This window comes from Amphiura filiformis, chromosome 8 (assembly GCF_039555335.1).
Source record: "Amphiura filiformis chromosome 8, Afil_fr2py, whole genome shotgun sequence".
Lineage (NCBI taxonomy): Eukaryota > Metazoa > Echinodermata > Ophiuroidea > Amphilepidida > Amphiuridae > Amphiura > Amphiura filiformis.
The window spans coordinates 32374713-32392574 of NC_092635.1; the positions used below are offsets into that span (position 1 = coordinate 32374713).

The 17862-nt window shown below is 36.2% G+C and overlaps 1 protein-coding gene across 1 annotated transcript in view; it reads left to right on the forward strand.

Moving 5' to 3' along the window:
- The first annotated feature begins 475 nt into the window (after positions 1 to 475).
- LOC140159486 (craniofacial development protein 2-like) overlaps positions 476 to 17862 on the forward strand; it is a 37539-nt gene continuing 20152 nt past the window's right edge. The window contains exon 1 of the mRNA XM_072182975.1: positions 476 to 581. Coding sequence (XP_072039076.1) covers positions 476 to 581 — 106 coding nt within the window. The remainder of the gene's footprint in view (positions 582 to 17862) is intronic.

The window sequence follows — 17862 nt, forward strand, 5'->3', positions numbered from 1 at the left end:
TTGTTAAGGTAACACCGCAAAATAGGTCAAGGTCAACACGGCTCAATGGAATTTGATCTTTTTGCCATGTTACCAAGCTAACAAACCATCTGAGATATGACAGGCTATTTTTATTAAATGCTTTTACAAGCGGAACAATATGAGACCATTTTCATTATTTGTCCATTGAAATTGACCATGAACCGATAGAGAAAGTATCTGGGCAAGACAGTCAAAATTGAAGACAACACAAGAGAGGAAGTCTTACTGAGAATCAAGGCTGGCTGGTGTTGTTTTGGTAGATACAAAGACATCCTTTGTGATAAAAAGCTACCAATGGCATTGAAGAGGCGTATGTACAATCAATATGTGTTACCCACCATGACTTACGATGAAGACGCATGCTAAATATAACTTTACGTGACAGAATCAGAAAAAGTGACATAAGAAGTAAAACTGGAGTCAAAGACATCATGGAAAGGATTGGTGAAGCAAAATGGAGATGGGCAGGACATGTGGCAAGCAAAAGCGACAACAAAAAGAATCACCAAGTGTCAACCAAGAACAGGAAAGCGTAGAAGAGAAAGGCAAATACGAAGATGGCAAGACGACTTAACAGCATAATAGAGGCACCACTTGGGCAAGGGATGCGCAAGACAGACATGAATGGAAGAATCTTGAAGAGGGCTTCATACTACAGAGGATGAAACAGCCTAGGTGAGGTGAGAAATAGTAAAGGTGAAATAGCGATAAGCGATGCAGCGATAAAATCAAAGTGCGTTTTATTCTGACATTGGATGGTATACCATGATAGACCTAACATTGATGTTTAGATAATTGAAACGTTGGATAGTTTTGGTTTGTTTTATTGGTGGTTTTTTTAATTTATCGATGACATGAATATTGTGATAGTGTTTAAAAAATATGATTTTTTTCTGTATTTTGTAATAATATTTGCTTGTGGGATGTTTCGGCAAATTAATACGCGATAAAAATATTTTGACAAGCCTATAAATTTTCTCCAAATATCACGTTGCCATAATCATAATTCACCTTTTCGGTAAATCCCATAAGCCTTTGCGAGAATTCGTCATTTGACGTCACTCGGACTTGCAATGCGCAGTAACGATGTTCGATAAACGATGTGTGCGCATCGGCGCAGATCGGCGTGACGTCAAATGACGAGGTCTCATGTGTACTCGCAAAGGCTTATGGGATTTATCGAAAAGGTGAATTATAAAGCACACGTGAGAGGACATGAACCATTTGGTAGATAAGATCTCAATACAAATCTCTTGGGGTTTCGTTTCTTTAAACTGAAGTATATACATGACAATACTGCTACTATGTTCCCTTTGATCAAAATAGCGTGGTATTAAAAACTGACATAATTATATTCACCCACCTTATCGGAAAATGTCAAGAAACTAATAAATTATACAACAACTGCACTCGCATTACAGCCGCACTACTTTTGAATAATTAAGTACCGGAAAGTATCAAGACAATGTAAAAAATATATTAATAATACGATTATTCAGATTGATTTAATATCAATTTACTTTTCAATTTGTTTGGTCTTAGCAGTACTTGCATAAATATAAAATAAGGTTCGCTATGTCGAATTTAAAATAAGGTTCGCTATGTCGAATATAAAATAAGGTTCGTTATGTCGAATATAAAATAAGGTTCGCTATGTCGAATATAAAATAAGGTTCGTTATGTCGAATTTAAAATAAGGTTCGCTATGTCGAATATAAAATAAGGTTCGTTATGTCGAATATAAAATAAGGTTCGCTATGTCGAATATAAAATAAGGTTCGCTATGTCGAATTTAAAATAAGGTTCGCTATGTCGAATTTAAAATAAGGTTCGCTATGTCGAATATAAAATAAGGTTCGTTATGTCGAATATAAAATAAGGTTCGTTATGTCGAATATAAAATAAGGTTCGCTATGTCGAATTTAAAATAAGGTTCGCTATGTCGAATTTAAAATAAGGTTCGCTATGTCGAATATAAAATAAGGTTCGCTATGTCGAATATAAAATAAGGTTCGCTATGTCGAATATAAAATAAGGTTCGCTATGTCGAATTTAAAATAAGGTTCGCTATGTCGAATATAAAATAAGGTTCGCTATGTCGAATATAAAATAAGGTTCGCTATGTCGAATATAAAATAAGGTTCGCTATGTCGAATATAAAATAAGGTTCGCTATGTCGAATTTAAAATAAGGTTCGCTATGTCGAATATAAAATAAGGTTCGCTATGTCGAATATAAAATAAGGTTCGCTATGTCGAATATAAAATAAGGTTCGCTATGTCGAATATAAAATAAGGTTCGCTATGTCGAAAGTTCGCTGTGCCAAATATAAAATAAGGTTTTGTCGAATAGAAAATAAGGTTCGCTATGTCGAATATCAAATAAGGTTCGTTATGTCAAATATAAAATAAGGGTCGCTATGTCAAATAGAAAATAAGGTTCGCTATGTCAAATATAAAATAAGGTTTGCTATGTCGAATATGAAATAAGGTTCGTTATGTCAAATATAAAATAAGGGTCGCTATGTCAAATAGAAAATAAGGTTCGTTATGTCAAATATAAAATAAGGTTCGCTATGTCAAATAGAAAATAAGGTTCGCAATGCCAAATACAAAATAAGGTTTGCTATGTTAAATATAAAATAAGGTTCGCTATGTCAAATATAAAATAAGGTTCGCAATGCCAAATACAAAATAAGGTTCGCTATGTTAAATATAAAATAAGGTTCGTTATGTCAAATGTAAAATAAGTTTCGCTATGTCAAATATAAAATAAGGTTCGCTATGTCAAATAGAAAATAAGGTTCGTTATATCGAATATGAAATAAGGTTCGCTATGTCAAATATAAAATAAGGTTCGCTATGTCAAATAGAAAATAAGGTTCGCTATGTCGAATATGAAATAAGGTTTGCTATGTCAAAAATAAAATAACGTTCGCTATGTCAAAAATAAAATAACGTTCGCTATGTCAAATATAAAATAACGTTCGCTACACTGTTAGAACACTGGGTAAGATTTTTACCCAACATTGGGGCAAATTTGACCCAATTTGATCGGATTATTCTCAGTAATTTACCCAATATTGGTTACATTTTACCCAATTCATGAAGGTTGTTCATATGGCACCCAGCGGTTGGGTAAAGTTACCATTTAACCAACATGGGTAAAATTTTACCCTCAATTTGGACGCATCTGTTCTTTTCAATGATGTTTTCATTTACAGCGGATTCCTTCTAGAATTCGTACAAAACATGAGTTTACTTCTGTTTGAATCAGCTTGTAGCATCCTCTTTCTTTAATGTGGTACTACACACCTTGATAAATTTGTTGACTATTTTTGCATTTTTCTCAAAAAATAATATTAGACACAGGTAACAAAAGTTATGTATATTATAGGGGCAATGAATCCAGTTACTACACTGGAATTTCAGTGACTCAAGACAAGCGGTACGTTATATGTGATAAGAAAAGAGGTACCGCTAGAATGTACCTAATTTCTTAACATATATAATGAACCAAATGAGTCACAACATTTATCAAGGGGTGTAATTCCACCTTAAATTATCATCTGTCACTGGGAACATACAATACTGCATAGAGACACGATATGATTGCTTTTATTCACCTGTGAACGAGCCAAGTCTGATTTAACAACAGGAAGCAGTTCGCGTAGGTGGACACAAAATAATACAATTCTTTACAGATATATACTGAGGCGAGAGTTAAGCAACGAAGAAATAAACGAAATCCCTGGAGACTGCCATTGAGGTCTTTTTTATACCAAATAAGGTGTAAGTGTGTATGCACACGTGTGTTTACGATTCATTCGATATGGGGCTGATAAAACGAAATATTCATTAGTTGGTAGTAATAGAAATTAAGATACTGTTAGCGTCATTTAATTAATTTAATTAATATCATCCCTTATTTAATTTATGTTTGTTTATATGTATAACAGAAAAGTTTATTCTTATTTTTTTTCAGAGTGTTTACCTTTATAACAGTTCAGGCCATTAAATAAATTTTGGAAAAGACACAGTGGTAGCGAATTTTAAAATTTAAAGATTTGCTTTCAATACCGTTGATGTGTTTCAAGGCGTACGTAGACGGCGGCATCAAAACTTTTTCGGGGTTGGGGCATTGGGAGGAATAGAGAAATTTCAAGAAGGGGCAAAGATAAAACAATGCGCAAAATTGCTGCAAAAAGAGAAAATTTCTTAATATTTTTTAAGGTTTTACTGGGGAAGAATTCTGACAGGGGACATTTTTGCGAAAAGCCCTTCGTGGTGCCGCCACAAATTATACCAAGCAAGCGTAAGCATGTTTTTAAAAGTGTATGTATGTATGTATGTATGTAAGATGGGGTGTGGGGATAAGGAATGAAACTTAATGCGTGTCCAGAGGCGTACCGGGGCCACCGACCCAGAGGGGCAAAAGACCCCAAAATTGCTCATTCCTCATATTTCTGGTTTTTCAGGCGATTCCAACCAAAAAGCCAAGAAAGGCCCTTGATTTTGACTGTTCGCAGCTCCAAGTCCCCATTTTACTTGTTCGCAGCCCAGTTCGCAGCTCCAAAAGACCCGCTTTTACCGGTACACTGCAAAAACAGCAGAGCAACACTTAATAAACACTTTAACACTTCATAAACACTTGTTTGTACAGTGAAGGTATAGGGATGCTAATTTATAAACACCAAAACACGTTTAGAAATATGAAGATGTTTATGTTTTTAACACAAGATAGTGTTTAAAATATGTATTTATTAATATGTTTTTGCAGTGTACGCCGTCAGCTCCCAAAGACCCACCACCTCAAAATTCCGGGGGAACATACCCACCAAAAGTTTGTGCCCCGTGCAATAAAATGTACAAAATACGCCCAGGCATTCAACATTTTCTATACTATATTATATCAAACTGCAAAATGGGAAGAATACTCATACTCTCTTCATATTAAATTAATATCTTCTATATATTTGTTTACTCAAATACGCAATTCAATTCAATACCAACGCTTTTGATTCAGAAACCAACGGATCAAGCATTTCCCAGGTACGGTTTCCAGGTACGTTTTACAAAAACAATTTGAACACATGTATACCCTGTATGTGCGTAGGCTGAAACAGTTCACAAGTGACAGTTGATACCCCCGGTTGATACCTAGGCTAGCAACATAATTATTTATAATAATCATGTAAACTAGTCGCTGATTGAGTTGAAGAGCGATTGCAAGATATATATCTTCACCACTCTATATAAATATTGATCAGCTTTTAAAATACCAGTTGCACGTGTTTGGTATAAATACCAACATGTTATACCACGTGCGGATTTGACTAGGTACTCTTTTGTCTAGAGACAAAACATGTGACAAATAGCGTGAGCGCAAGTGGTATAAATAAATATCGCTGATATTAAACAATACCGTCACCACGTTTGATAAAAATCAAAAGAAAAATTGGGGAGGCAAAGAAAACAGAAAAAAGGAAAGAACAAAAACGGGAAAGGAAAGGGAAAAACAAGAAGTAGAAGGGAAAAGGAGATAATACAGTCATGGACAAAAGTTTGGAATATTTATATTTTTGTATCAAATGCAGTTTTCAATCATTATTAAGAACAGGTTTATTGTTCTGGAGTAGTGCTCAGTTGAATTTAATTGAAAGATACAAATGTCCGTTGATGTTTACATCAAATACGTAAGTCAATGTCACGGTCGTAAAAATATGCGCTCAACTCGCACCCCATGATCAGAAATATCATAATACAACAGACAGATGTAACAGAGTAAAGCTGGTTTCTTCAAATGGCAATGGAAAAGCCAATGTAACCTTATGAATTATATCGTTAAAATAACTGCAAAAAGGATGCCCGATTGTTCATTGGCCAGGCATAAGAAGCCATTGTCCTACATTACGTAATGTGTGCTCTGGAATGGTACCTAAGACACCCGTGATCCATTTTGCATGACTGACGGGTCATTGATGGTAAGAAATCTGCACTTACAAGCAGGGCTATGAAAAAAAATATTCCAAACTTTTGTCCATGGCTGTATGAAAATGTGCCCATATATTTTTTAATTTTCCAATAAAATTGACATCAGAATTTAAAATATTTATATGTAGCGCATAGCCTATTTTATTGTGCATCACCGTACGAAAACTTTATTTGAATCGGTTGACTGGTTGCGAAGAAATTAACGATTACATAATGCGCGCATCAATGTAGTTCATTCCAAGTTTGATCAACAGGCGTTTTCGCTTACCGCTTCCTAAAGTTTGTGTATCTCATTAAATTTAGTTCACATTATCTATTTTATAATCCGACGGTGTTATGTCATTCATGCTTTCACGTGAAGATGAACAACAGTTTGTTCGAGGAAACTTTCTGCAATTGGAAGCTTTTCAACTTTAATTCTTTAGGTTGTGCAAATATGTTATATTTTAACATTCCAAAGAACATTTGAGCCAAGAATGACAATAATCAAGTGCTTACGGATTTATTTTATACCATGCAACATTAATGTTGAAGTTTTAAACGATTCAGACTTTGCAGTGCAATTTATTGGAAATATTCCAAAAACATGTGTGTGCGAAATTTTTAAAGCCAGCTGGAATTCTTTATGCAATAATTCTTTATGCAACATTTATATCAACATTAACGAAAAACGATATTTACAAGTACCGAACATCATCTTACATGCAAGCTTCCATTTTCAATATCGTGCAGGTTTTCAAATTTGAACAAAACGTAATTAAATGTTTTGCAAGAAACAGATTGTTAAAAAAGAACGAAAAGGATTTCACCGAACAAAATATGAAGCCTGAACCCTAGAGCTCTCTAAAAGATGCTGTTAAAGTGGAACAATAGTTGATCAGGCCAACTCTGTAGCCAACATTGTGCAGTAACTTTTATCAGCAATAACTCCCCGGGCAATTAGGCCCTACTCAATATTTATACTAGGATTTGGGCAGGTGACCTTGTCCTTACATATCTTACAAAATATTCTTAGCATGATGTCAGTACCCACTTATTGCTATCTTCAGTAGATAGCATGATGTCATTCGGTGACAGGGTATGTATTAATTTCAATGAGTTTTCATTCCAAATACTCAGGTATCTTCCTTATCGTGACGGAGTGTTGCAGTCAACGTTGTGATGTGTTTGCAGATAAGGGACCGATCGTTATTTACGGCAGGGGGGAATGGGTGTTTTGGCAAAAATATCAACAAAACATTTCGCGTTCCCCCCTCGCGTCCGCTCAAAATTTTCGCGTTCCCCCTTGTTTTCCCAATTTTCTCCATTTAAAATTTAACAATCCCCCTCTTGGTTCAACTAAAAATTCAGGTCCCCCCCTCAAGACCACAACAAAATTTCGTGTTCCCCCCTAGATTTACCCATTCCCCCCCCTGCCATAAATAACGATCGCTCCCTAAGTTATTTCTGTATTCTGCTGAGGGTTGCCTTATATATAGGTGGGTATTCCCCATTCATGGGGTCACTAAGAATGGGGATGTGCGGCCACATTACCCCCATTTTTCAACTTGTTTGATTACCCTTTAAGGGATCAAATCAAAACTCGACCGCCGGTTTCTGGCGGTTCCGTCCGGTTGCAGATGTCATTGCTATATGAATATTCAGGAATGCATGAGTTTCCAGATTGATAGCTACATTGATTGAGAAGAACTCCCGGGAGGAAATTCAATTCTTCATAATATACTACATTTTGTATATAGATGAGGTGACCTATGATGTCACATGTTTACATTCAGACCGCCCTCTGTTGTTTCAAACCAGGCAAAATAACATAGGAGTGTCTATGACAGACTACATAAATCTCTTTAAAACTCAACTTTTAAAAACCTTTGAAGTTTTGTGTGATATTATGTATATAGCTTGATGCATTTATAAACAAGATTGGTAACATTTTTAGTATTATTTGCCTTTAAGCCAAAGGTAATGAATAAAAATCATCTTCTCCCATGTAAACTATAGTGTTTTTTGCCTGACAGTTTTGATCACAGACCAACAGAGGGCGTATCAAATGTAAATACATGTCACCTCATCTATTATATCCCACATCTATTCTGGAATTTAAAATCTTAGGAAAATGGGCCTGTTGAAATGCGACAGTTTATATCTATTTATATACAGGGTGTCCCAGAATGATTTATACCGAGAAAGATGGAATTTTTTAGGTATGAACGGCATTTCTATTGGTCATATTGTTTTGCATTTTAAGTTTTACATATATTTAGCTTTCTCAGATTTTTTAGATTTAAAAAATTGGACGTTTCTAGTAGAAGTTAGAGAGGATTGCGTAAAAATGGTGAATTCCCAAGTTTTGACAAAACAACCTATTTTGAAAATCTGTAAAATTACTAACCGTTCAGCACAAAGTAATGTTATGTAGTATATTGCTGTGTCCTGTTCTTACTTCTACTAAATAGTCGATATCTATCGTTTATTTATGATGTTACGAAACAATCATTGTATGGAATAAAGGATTTGCTACGCTTGAGTGAACTTACGTTATTCTTTCTTTGGCGGCAGTTTTTAAGACAATTATTGAGGTGTGTGAGTTTCATCATTTGAAATGCCGGCAGAGATGGATTTTTCATAAAAGTATAGAGAAGGTTCGTCCTAATGTCACATCGTGTATTTATGTCCACAGTATATGGGCAAACCCACAGCTACGTAACGAAGAAGATTAAAATTTACTGCGGAGGATCCTTGAGGAAGCTAATAGCTATCCTCTGTAATAATGACATTTTTGGGTAAAAATTGTGGTAAAAATCACATAAAAAGTATGTTTTTCAGCCTAAATATCTGATGTCATATTGAAATGTTTCACTTAATCCCATATCAAGAATTATTTAGCATTGTAGCCTCTACATCTGTGCCAAATTTGGTGTATTTCCTGTCAAAGAATGTAGGATTTCTCCAATATATTGCACAGTGCGACTGGACGATGGTGTTAATGGATGCAAGTGTTATGATGCCTTTGCACTGTAAATTACACACATGCAGTTTTCGTCCATTTTCAGTAATAGCAATGTCACGCCAAAACGAATCAAGCTATTTCCATGAAAGTCACAGAATAAGTAGGAGACATGTGTGGCATTGTATTGCACGTATTAAAATCAGATATACTTTTGACTATATATTTTTGATATTTTGTTCAAACACGGTATAAATCATTCTGGGACACCTTGTATATGATAATACAATTTTACAAGAGCAACATTTAAATAGGCCATCCCCAAATGGACGAGATCCCTGAAACGATGTAACGCCCTCGCGCTCCATTTAATTGTGTAGTCCAAGACATGCATTATAAATTGATAGTATAGCGAGTTCAACGATGAATAACAAAATGAATGTGGGCAACATATATTATTCTCAAAGCGTTTTCAACATAATCTACTTTCCCGTTCGCCCTAAAGATATGGTGCACATTCTTAATTAACTAATATAGATTGCAAAGTCTGCAAACTGTTACTATGAATCGGAAAGTTTATGAAGTACTTGAAATGTAACTATTTTTAGAAGAGATTGTCTCTCCTTATGGTACATTACAATTTCCATTTAGGGGAATTTAGCAAACCTTCTGGGCCCAGATACCGTAACGTATAATTGTCCACATGATTGTGTTCTTGATATCCGATGATTGAAACACACTAATGAATTTATCGTCTTCTAGGCAAAAAGGAAGCTTCTGTAATAAGAACTAATACAGGTCTGGGTAGATTATTGTCAATGAAGCGAAATCAGTGGTGAAATATACATTTCTTCCTGGAGGAGCAATCGGGGAGGGCAGGGCACAAATTAAATTTGCCCGACCTCCTCTGCACATTCCACATTTTGACGATCTCACTGTTTTTCAAACATTATAAAATGATTCGATGAGAGCGTATCGAGCAGATTATTTTACATAATTTGAACGGTTTACCATATTTCAAAGCCAATTCTATTACAAATGATGCCCTTAGACATGACGTTTAAATTATCTTTCAGAAGAGAAAAAAGAACCTAACAGAGTAGGCCTATGAAGGAGCAGCAAGGTTTGAGTGTGGATTTGGGCTGATCATAAAAATGGCTAATTCCGAGTTATTATGCTTAACAATATTTCTATGGTCATAATTTTGCAAGTTTCTGAATACCTGGAGGGCTATTGCGTAAAAATTCGATAAAGACTAATAATGTCATACAAGTTGATTCCTGATTCGCTGCAGGATAAGTATGTAACTATAGCATCGTCATGTCATGATTTATAGCTCTGACATCACATGTTCAAGACAAAATTATTGGGAGTTATACCTGTATTAGAGTGGCCATTGCCTACAATATCATAGTAAACTACCCCTTGTCCAATGATGCTGTGGCATAGCCTACAAGAAGATTGCCCAAACCCCACTTACGACCCCTCGTAAGAAATGGGGGGATTGTGCCGTAAATGTTCATATAAATTTAGATTAGGTGCCGCTTTCCTACTGAACATCTTGTGGCTCTGAAAAGAGCCCTCCAAACGAAGTGTCCTGTCAACTACATGCATTAAAGCATCATCGTCGGCAGAGTGCAACACTATCGTAAGTGCAGAATGTAATAGCTGCCTTTTGTAAAACACCTTTTGTTTGCAGCACAATCCCCTCATGCTCATTCTAAAGTGTTGATGTTTTGTATACATTCCTGATGGCCACTAAGCTAACCCCAAAATATCACCTTTACATGTAGTTGTGTGTTTTTTTCTAGCGTTATTGGTTAAAAGTAAGTACTTAATACATTTATTGAAATGTTGCAAATGGCAGCTATTGCATTCTTCTGCACTTACGATAGTGTTGCACTCTGCCAGCGTTAACATATCTTCTCAATTCGAGCATATCTTCCCGATTTCGAACTTAGCAGTATTCAAGTAAGACACTGGGCCAGCGTGGACTTCTTTTGTGCTTTGTTTATTACAAAGCACATAAGATAATAAATCATTTCTTATGATCTGGCCTTACAGTGATTCATTTGTGCTGTAAGAGTAGCCTAAATCATAATATTTAAGGAATCTATCACATTTTTATCGGCACGTGGCTTATTTGCTTCCATTGACAGACTAAGGGAAAAATTCAAAGATTAATGCGGGTCCCTGGTTAGACAATAACGAGCACCAAGACGAGATCTTAACTCGACCTAATTATTCGTTTTAATATCGATATCTTTGTACGTATAGTCAGATGCGAATTTGTGGGCGTACAAGTTATTAGCGACACTGTGAGATTTATTGTACAATACACACATACCCAAACGGGACTGACTTGAAAGAGCAGTACAAGTGATCATGAATATCATCTGATAAGAGGACCACATCACTCCATCGTGACTCCATCGTTACTGTGACATCATGCATAATGAAAGCATGGAACTTCGTATGCGAGGCTTATCTATTCAAAATGGATGCTCTAGGCACTACTGTATAACATGAATGCAAAACAGCCACAACATTAAAGAATAACAGGAAAGAGGAGAAGAGGCCCACATAATAGCAGGAGGATAACAGGACTACCCTGGGAAACCTATATGGGAACCCTTATCAGTGGATCGGTACCCAGACCTTTAAACAAAATAAAGTGAGCGAATCAACCAGGTCTGTGCTGTGGTGAGAGCGGGCATAAACTACCACCGGTTACTAGTTTGTGAGCTCGGGGGTTGGAACGTGCCACTTAGCGGGGCAAAGCTGCACTTTTACCATATGTAACATCGTGGGCTGCACAAAAATGACTGATAACAATTGAACCGGAGTACCTTTTGGCTGGAAAAGGTCATCGAACTTTACACAGGGTCAAATTTCAAACTTGCTCAAATTGTGTAAAAAACGATTCCAATGTATTCTTCTAGTTATAAGGATTCAGAAAATGTATAGGTTGACCTATCAAGTACCGTTCTTGAGTTATTAACGAAAAGGTCAAAGATCACATTTTTGGCCCTATGAGGGTCAAAAACATCAAAGTGTTCCGATTTTAACAAAAGAGGTGTCAAAATGTTCGTTTTGATAACACAATTTCAATAATTCGTTTTGATAACACAATTGCATAATCTGTGATGTTTCGTTACCGAGGTAACACAGCAAAATAGGTCAAGTGTGGTATGTGTGTCTCATCATCAGTTCATACAAAAAGAATACACATCCGTAAATAGGAATCTCCTCATACCTCGGCGCGAAAATCAGTGTTTCGAAAATGGGAAATTGACATGCTACATAAAGAAATACATTAGAAAAGGCTTAAAAACAAACTGATTCATGTTTAATCCTCCTTTAGGCCTGAGTATTAGATTGTCTGTGAGCAGGTTCCGAGTTTTTATGAAGATTTGACTGTTGTACTTCAGAAATACCAAGATATTTTTGAGCTGATCACGTTGGATATTGTCTGGGGATCTCACTATACTATGTATGTTTTGTCTGCACTTGTTGTCTTTATCTGACCTTCAATTTTCAGAAAGTTTTGAAGTGCTGAGAAGTTTGACGTTTGAGAAGACCCTGTTTGTACATTGAGTCAATGGGGAATCACTTACATGTGCGCACCCTAAAGGAAAAAAGGTACAAATGCATCGTTTCTATAATCAATACAGTTTATTTCAGGTTTCAGATAGCCAAGGATAATAACCCATGTATTTGTAACGTTAAAACAATAATCTAAGTGACATGAGATCTGAACGTGGGTGAGACAAACACACATGCACGGTGTACAATTACTTAGTTCATCTCTGTGTCATTTATTCTTCAGTAAATTAACTATGTTAGAGATTTTAGATACTTCTCTCAAGCATCGAGTTCATGTGAAAATAGTGTGTTGTAGGTTACTGATCTTGTGTGGGTCTAATTTGTCAAGGAAGGAACAGTCGGTGTTTTCCTCCGTTATTTAAGCCTGCAGCTGATGATCTCGCCATTTAATAAAACAAATGAGACACTTTAATTAATGAGTCCACTAATAATGCCCCATGAAATTTTCGTGTCGTTGGACGGATGTTTCAAATGAACAAATTATATCGTCGGGTGCATTACATAGTGACGGATGTTGATTTTTGTCATTTTTATGAAAATTAGCCAATGTATTTTAAGTAGTGAGTAGTCTAATATTACCAAGATTTGAAGCTCACGTGGGTGACTATAAGGCTCATTTCGTTGTGTACGGTCACATATGTATTATACATATCTAATAGTGAAATCTAATATAGTTAAACATTGTGAGTGCGTTTTGTGTTGTGAGTGAGTCTCAATGGCAACGATTCCCACAACGTTGCGCCCTACTCGTTGTTACCTCCAACTTTGCAATATCACCGTAGTACATCCTCGTCAAAGGTTAACAGCAAACTATTATATCTATCAGATTTTTTTTCTAGTGTTTCCCACCAAACAACTAGGGTTAATTGTAGGCTCATGCTTTGGGCTACAAGTCAGTCATTTATAAACCCTAATCACCATACTAACCACACCCAAGCCCTAAACTTCACCTTAAACCTAACTAATATCCTAGGCCCTCATACTAACCCTAAATTGAATTGGGACCCTTATAAAGTGTAGGTTAGGCATACCTTATAAGCTAGAGGTTATAGCGACAAACAGACCTTAAGGATGACTAGCAGGAAATTTGCTCAGTCACTTGTCGTCGACTAAGCAAATTTATTATGAACGGGTCTTATAGTACAAATCACATCCGCCATTATGCCCCTAGAGACCATCCACCAAGGAACTTTACTTGTAACGGCAATGCTAATGAACGTCGGAAGTTTGTCGTGTGACTAGGGCTGAGGCCAAAGCCGCAAACACCTTTTATCCACATCCACCAAAATTTGAATCTTTAATGAAAAGTACAGCAAGATTGAACAATGTTCTTGCATATAAACATGAATGCATACCATCAATGCTTTACAATGTTTATTTATCCGGCAGTCTTCTTCTTGTTGCTGATTGTAAAGTTCTGTTGCACCCAATGTTGCGACGGACTGATTTAATTATATCCTATTTCAAACTTGTCCAGCGAAGTCTACTATTGACTTGCGTAATATATAGGGTATCCTTTGCGTGCAAAATCCTTGCCCAGATGATACTTTTCGCAACGGTGCTGCTTTCACCATTCACTCACTTTCTTCAGGAAACAGTCATTCATTCATCTGTTTCCACATACATTGACAAATATGTTGTTCCATTAACCAGACTCACGCAGGTCCAAAGAAGAATTAGTATTCCCTTTTGGAACAGATCCACTTTGGCATACTCTGAAGCTCATTCGTGCCAGCTGGATACTTGGCAGCACATTGATTACACAAAACAATGTGGCTTACAAGTATCTTTCCTTGGAGGCAGCACATAGACACAACCACATTAAATAGCCCACACCAATATAATTAATTGAATCTGCCACAAATTCATGTTTACATTTTGTTATACAGCCTGTCTCAAAAAAAATTGTGCAAGTGAAAAGCGCCCTCTTTGGCAATTAGAAAATACTGTTGTGACATAATGCTTACATCAATGTCACGGGCGCAGTCTTAACTCTCAAATGCCGTTTGTTCAGTTCAATTTGCTTGTTCCAATTTTGAGATAGGTTTATTTAACAACGAAAGGGTAAAATCATAATTGTGCCACTTTTACTAGGGAAGAGAGCTGTACATGTAAATCAATGATAGCTGATGTTGATGCGTCTAATGCACTCCCCCTTTCGGGGAGCACGCATTAGACGTATCAACATCAGCACGCGTGCATTATTTTGTCTAATATCTCTCCCAACAAGTAATATGCGTTCAGTAACCTATAACATGTATAAGTGCGCAATATTTGCTTGTCTTTTAACATGTCTTAAGTGGCTAAGAGAACAGTATTTACCATGATAAAATCATTAAAATGCACATGCAAAACAGCAGAATGATATGTGAAATCCATTTTTACAACAGAATGTGAAATATTTATTTATCTTTTAATCTCTTTTAAGTGGAAAAAGAGAATCATCATTCCTGCATCATGATAAAACAGTAAAAACAGTCAAAAACTTTTTGTATTGTGTATTCTTTTGATATCATGAAGGAACTCTTGATAAACTTGATGCTATCACTGTTATATGTAAAGCCCTCTTCCTTAGTAAAAGTGGCACAATTGTGATTTTACCCTTTCGTCTTGAACTAAACATATCTCGAGATTAAAACAAGCAAATTGAACAGAACAAACGGCATTTGATAGCTAAGACTACACCCTTGACGTTGATGTAAGCATTATTTCACAACGGTATTTTCTAATTGCCAGAGATGGCGCTTTTCACTTGCACAATTTTTTTGAGACAGGCTGTATACCAAACAAACTGGAAAGTGCCCATTCTATGAATAGCCCATTCTTTCACACCTGCATTGAGCAACAGGTGTTTTTTTTCGTATAATGCAATATAATGGTAACATTGAGGCATCTGGGAATTTCTAAGATAATAATATATCTGACTGACTTAGTTATTGTGATAACATGAGGGGATTCCCATTTCCATGAAATAGCTTTAATTGTAAACAAAGTTTAAATGATCAAATTAAATTACTCATGTTACATCACTATTCAAGGTGGAACTTCCCTCAGGATGGTACTACAGCACACATAGCAAGGTTTGTTAAACAGATAATTGGGCAATTGTTTCCTAGGCTCGTTGTAGGACTACTTGGATATGATCATGAGTGGCCGCCACGATTACCGAACCTGACTGCTTGCGACCTCTTGGGGGGGAGGTACCTGAACCCGACGGTGTATATAACCGGTGTATGTAAAAGGACCATCAGCAGACCTGCAGACACTATCGCGCACACTGCGCAGAGATGGATGAGATCACTGGAAGGACTGTGATGGAAAAGTCAAACAGGTGTATCGCACTGCGTGGCGACAAGTTAAGGGACGTGCCACACAATAACAATCATGACAAAATAGGATGTCAACATGCATAAAAACTCAAAATCTATACTAATAAAAATTCCTTAAAAAAGGAATGGGGCAACCAATGTGAGCTTGGATGTGATGTGAGATGATGCAAAGTGTTTGGTTTGTTCAAAGAATTTCATCAGCAACAAACGGAAGAATAAGGATATGTATTGGAGTAGGTGACGTGTCGGGGGGTACCGGAACCCGACGGTGTATATAACCATAGATTTTAAATATATAACCGGTGTATGTAAAAGGACCATCAGCAGACCTGCAGACACTATCGCGCACACTGCGCAGAGATGGATGAGATCACTGGAAGGACTGTGAAGGAATAGGCAAACAGGTGTATCGCACTGCGTGGTGACAAGTTAAGGGACGTGCCACACAATAACAAGCATGACAAAATAGGATGTCAACATGCATAAAAACTCAAAATCTATACTAATAAAAATTCCTTAAAAAAGGAATGGGGCAACCAATGTGAGCTTGGATGTGATGTGAGATGATGCAAAGTGTTTGGTTTGTTCAAAGAATTTCATCAGCAACAAACGGAAGAATAAGGATATGTATTGGAGTAGGTGAGGTGTCGGGGGGGGGGTACCGGAACCCGACAGTGTATATAACCATAGATTTTAAATATATAACCGGTGTATGTAAAAGGACCATCAGCAGACCTGCAGACACTATCGCGCACACTGCGCAGAGATGGATGAGATCACTGGAAGGACTGTGATGGAAAAGTCAAACAGGTGTATCGCACTGCGTGGTGACAAGTTAAGGGACGTGCCACACAATAACAATCATGAAAAAATAGGATGTCAACATGCATAAAAACTCAAAATCTATACTAATAAAAATTCCTTAAAAAAGTAATGGGGCAACCGATGTGACCTTGGATGTGATGTGAGGAAATGTAAAGTGTTTGGTTTGTTCAAAGAATTTCATCAGCAACAAAAAGAAGAATATTAAATTTAAAGGATATGTATTGGAGTAGGTGAGGTGTCAGGGAACACATGGGATTTAACAAGATTGGTTGGAAATTGAAAGGTATAAATTGCTATTTGATTTTGGTTGTAAATGGTTGGGAATGGTATATAATGTGGGGGATTGGATTGTATTGTATTGAGGATATTGATTATTGACGAATTATTAAGGAGGGGTGTTTATTGCTATGATCGACTGCCTCAGATGAAGACAGAAATAAGAAATCTGTAGACGTGTTATGTATTTTTTTTTTATTGAACACTTGAAAAATATAGACATAATCATTGAGATAACATACTTATTTTACGGCAAGACATAAGAAGTGTGAAGTGGTTATTTCGTTGACTTATTCTTACATTGAAATGGTAATGTTAACCTTTGCGTATCGTTTATAAACATGAAAGACTTTAGTGGAAGGTTTATATTAACTTGAGATATGGTTGTGCAAAAATATATTTATTATATATAGGCATATATATTGAATGTCCTCATAACTGATAAATATGCAAAACAGCGGACCACTTTCAAACCCTCGAAATAGTCGACCTTCCTAATACCGTGTTACCCAATAATACTACCCAGATACAAATAAGCAGAGGATTAGATGACCAGTGTATGGCCTAGATTCAGTAAGACATATATTTTCCTATGATGCAGTTATAGGAAAAACATTTTAATTCGGACACCTCTTTAACATGTGATCAGTATCTCACGTTATGATATAGTGTCGTATTATAATTGCAATTTATCCGTCCCGTCTGGTTAAGGAGACCTTGATTCACTGGGGAATAAAACATATAACGTTAAATAGTGAAATCAGATCTAAATATTTAACTAAATTATTAACTTCAAACTTCCTTTTGGAAAACTTGGAAATTTGATATAGTTTAAGACGTTAAATATTCAAATAATAAATATGTTGCC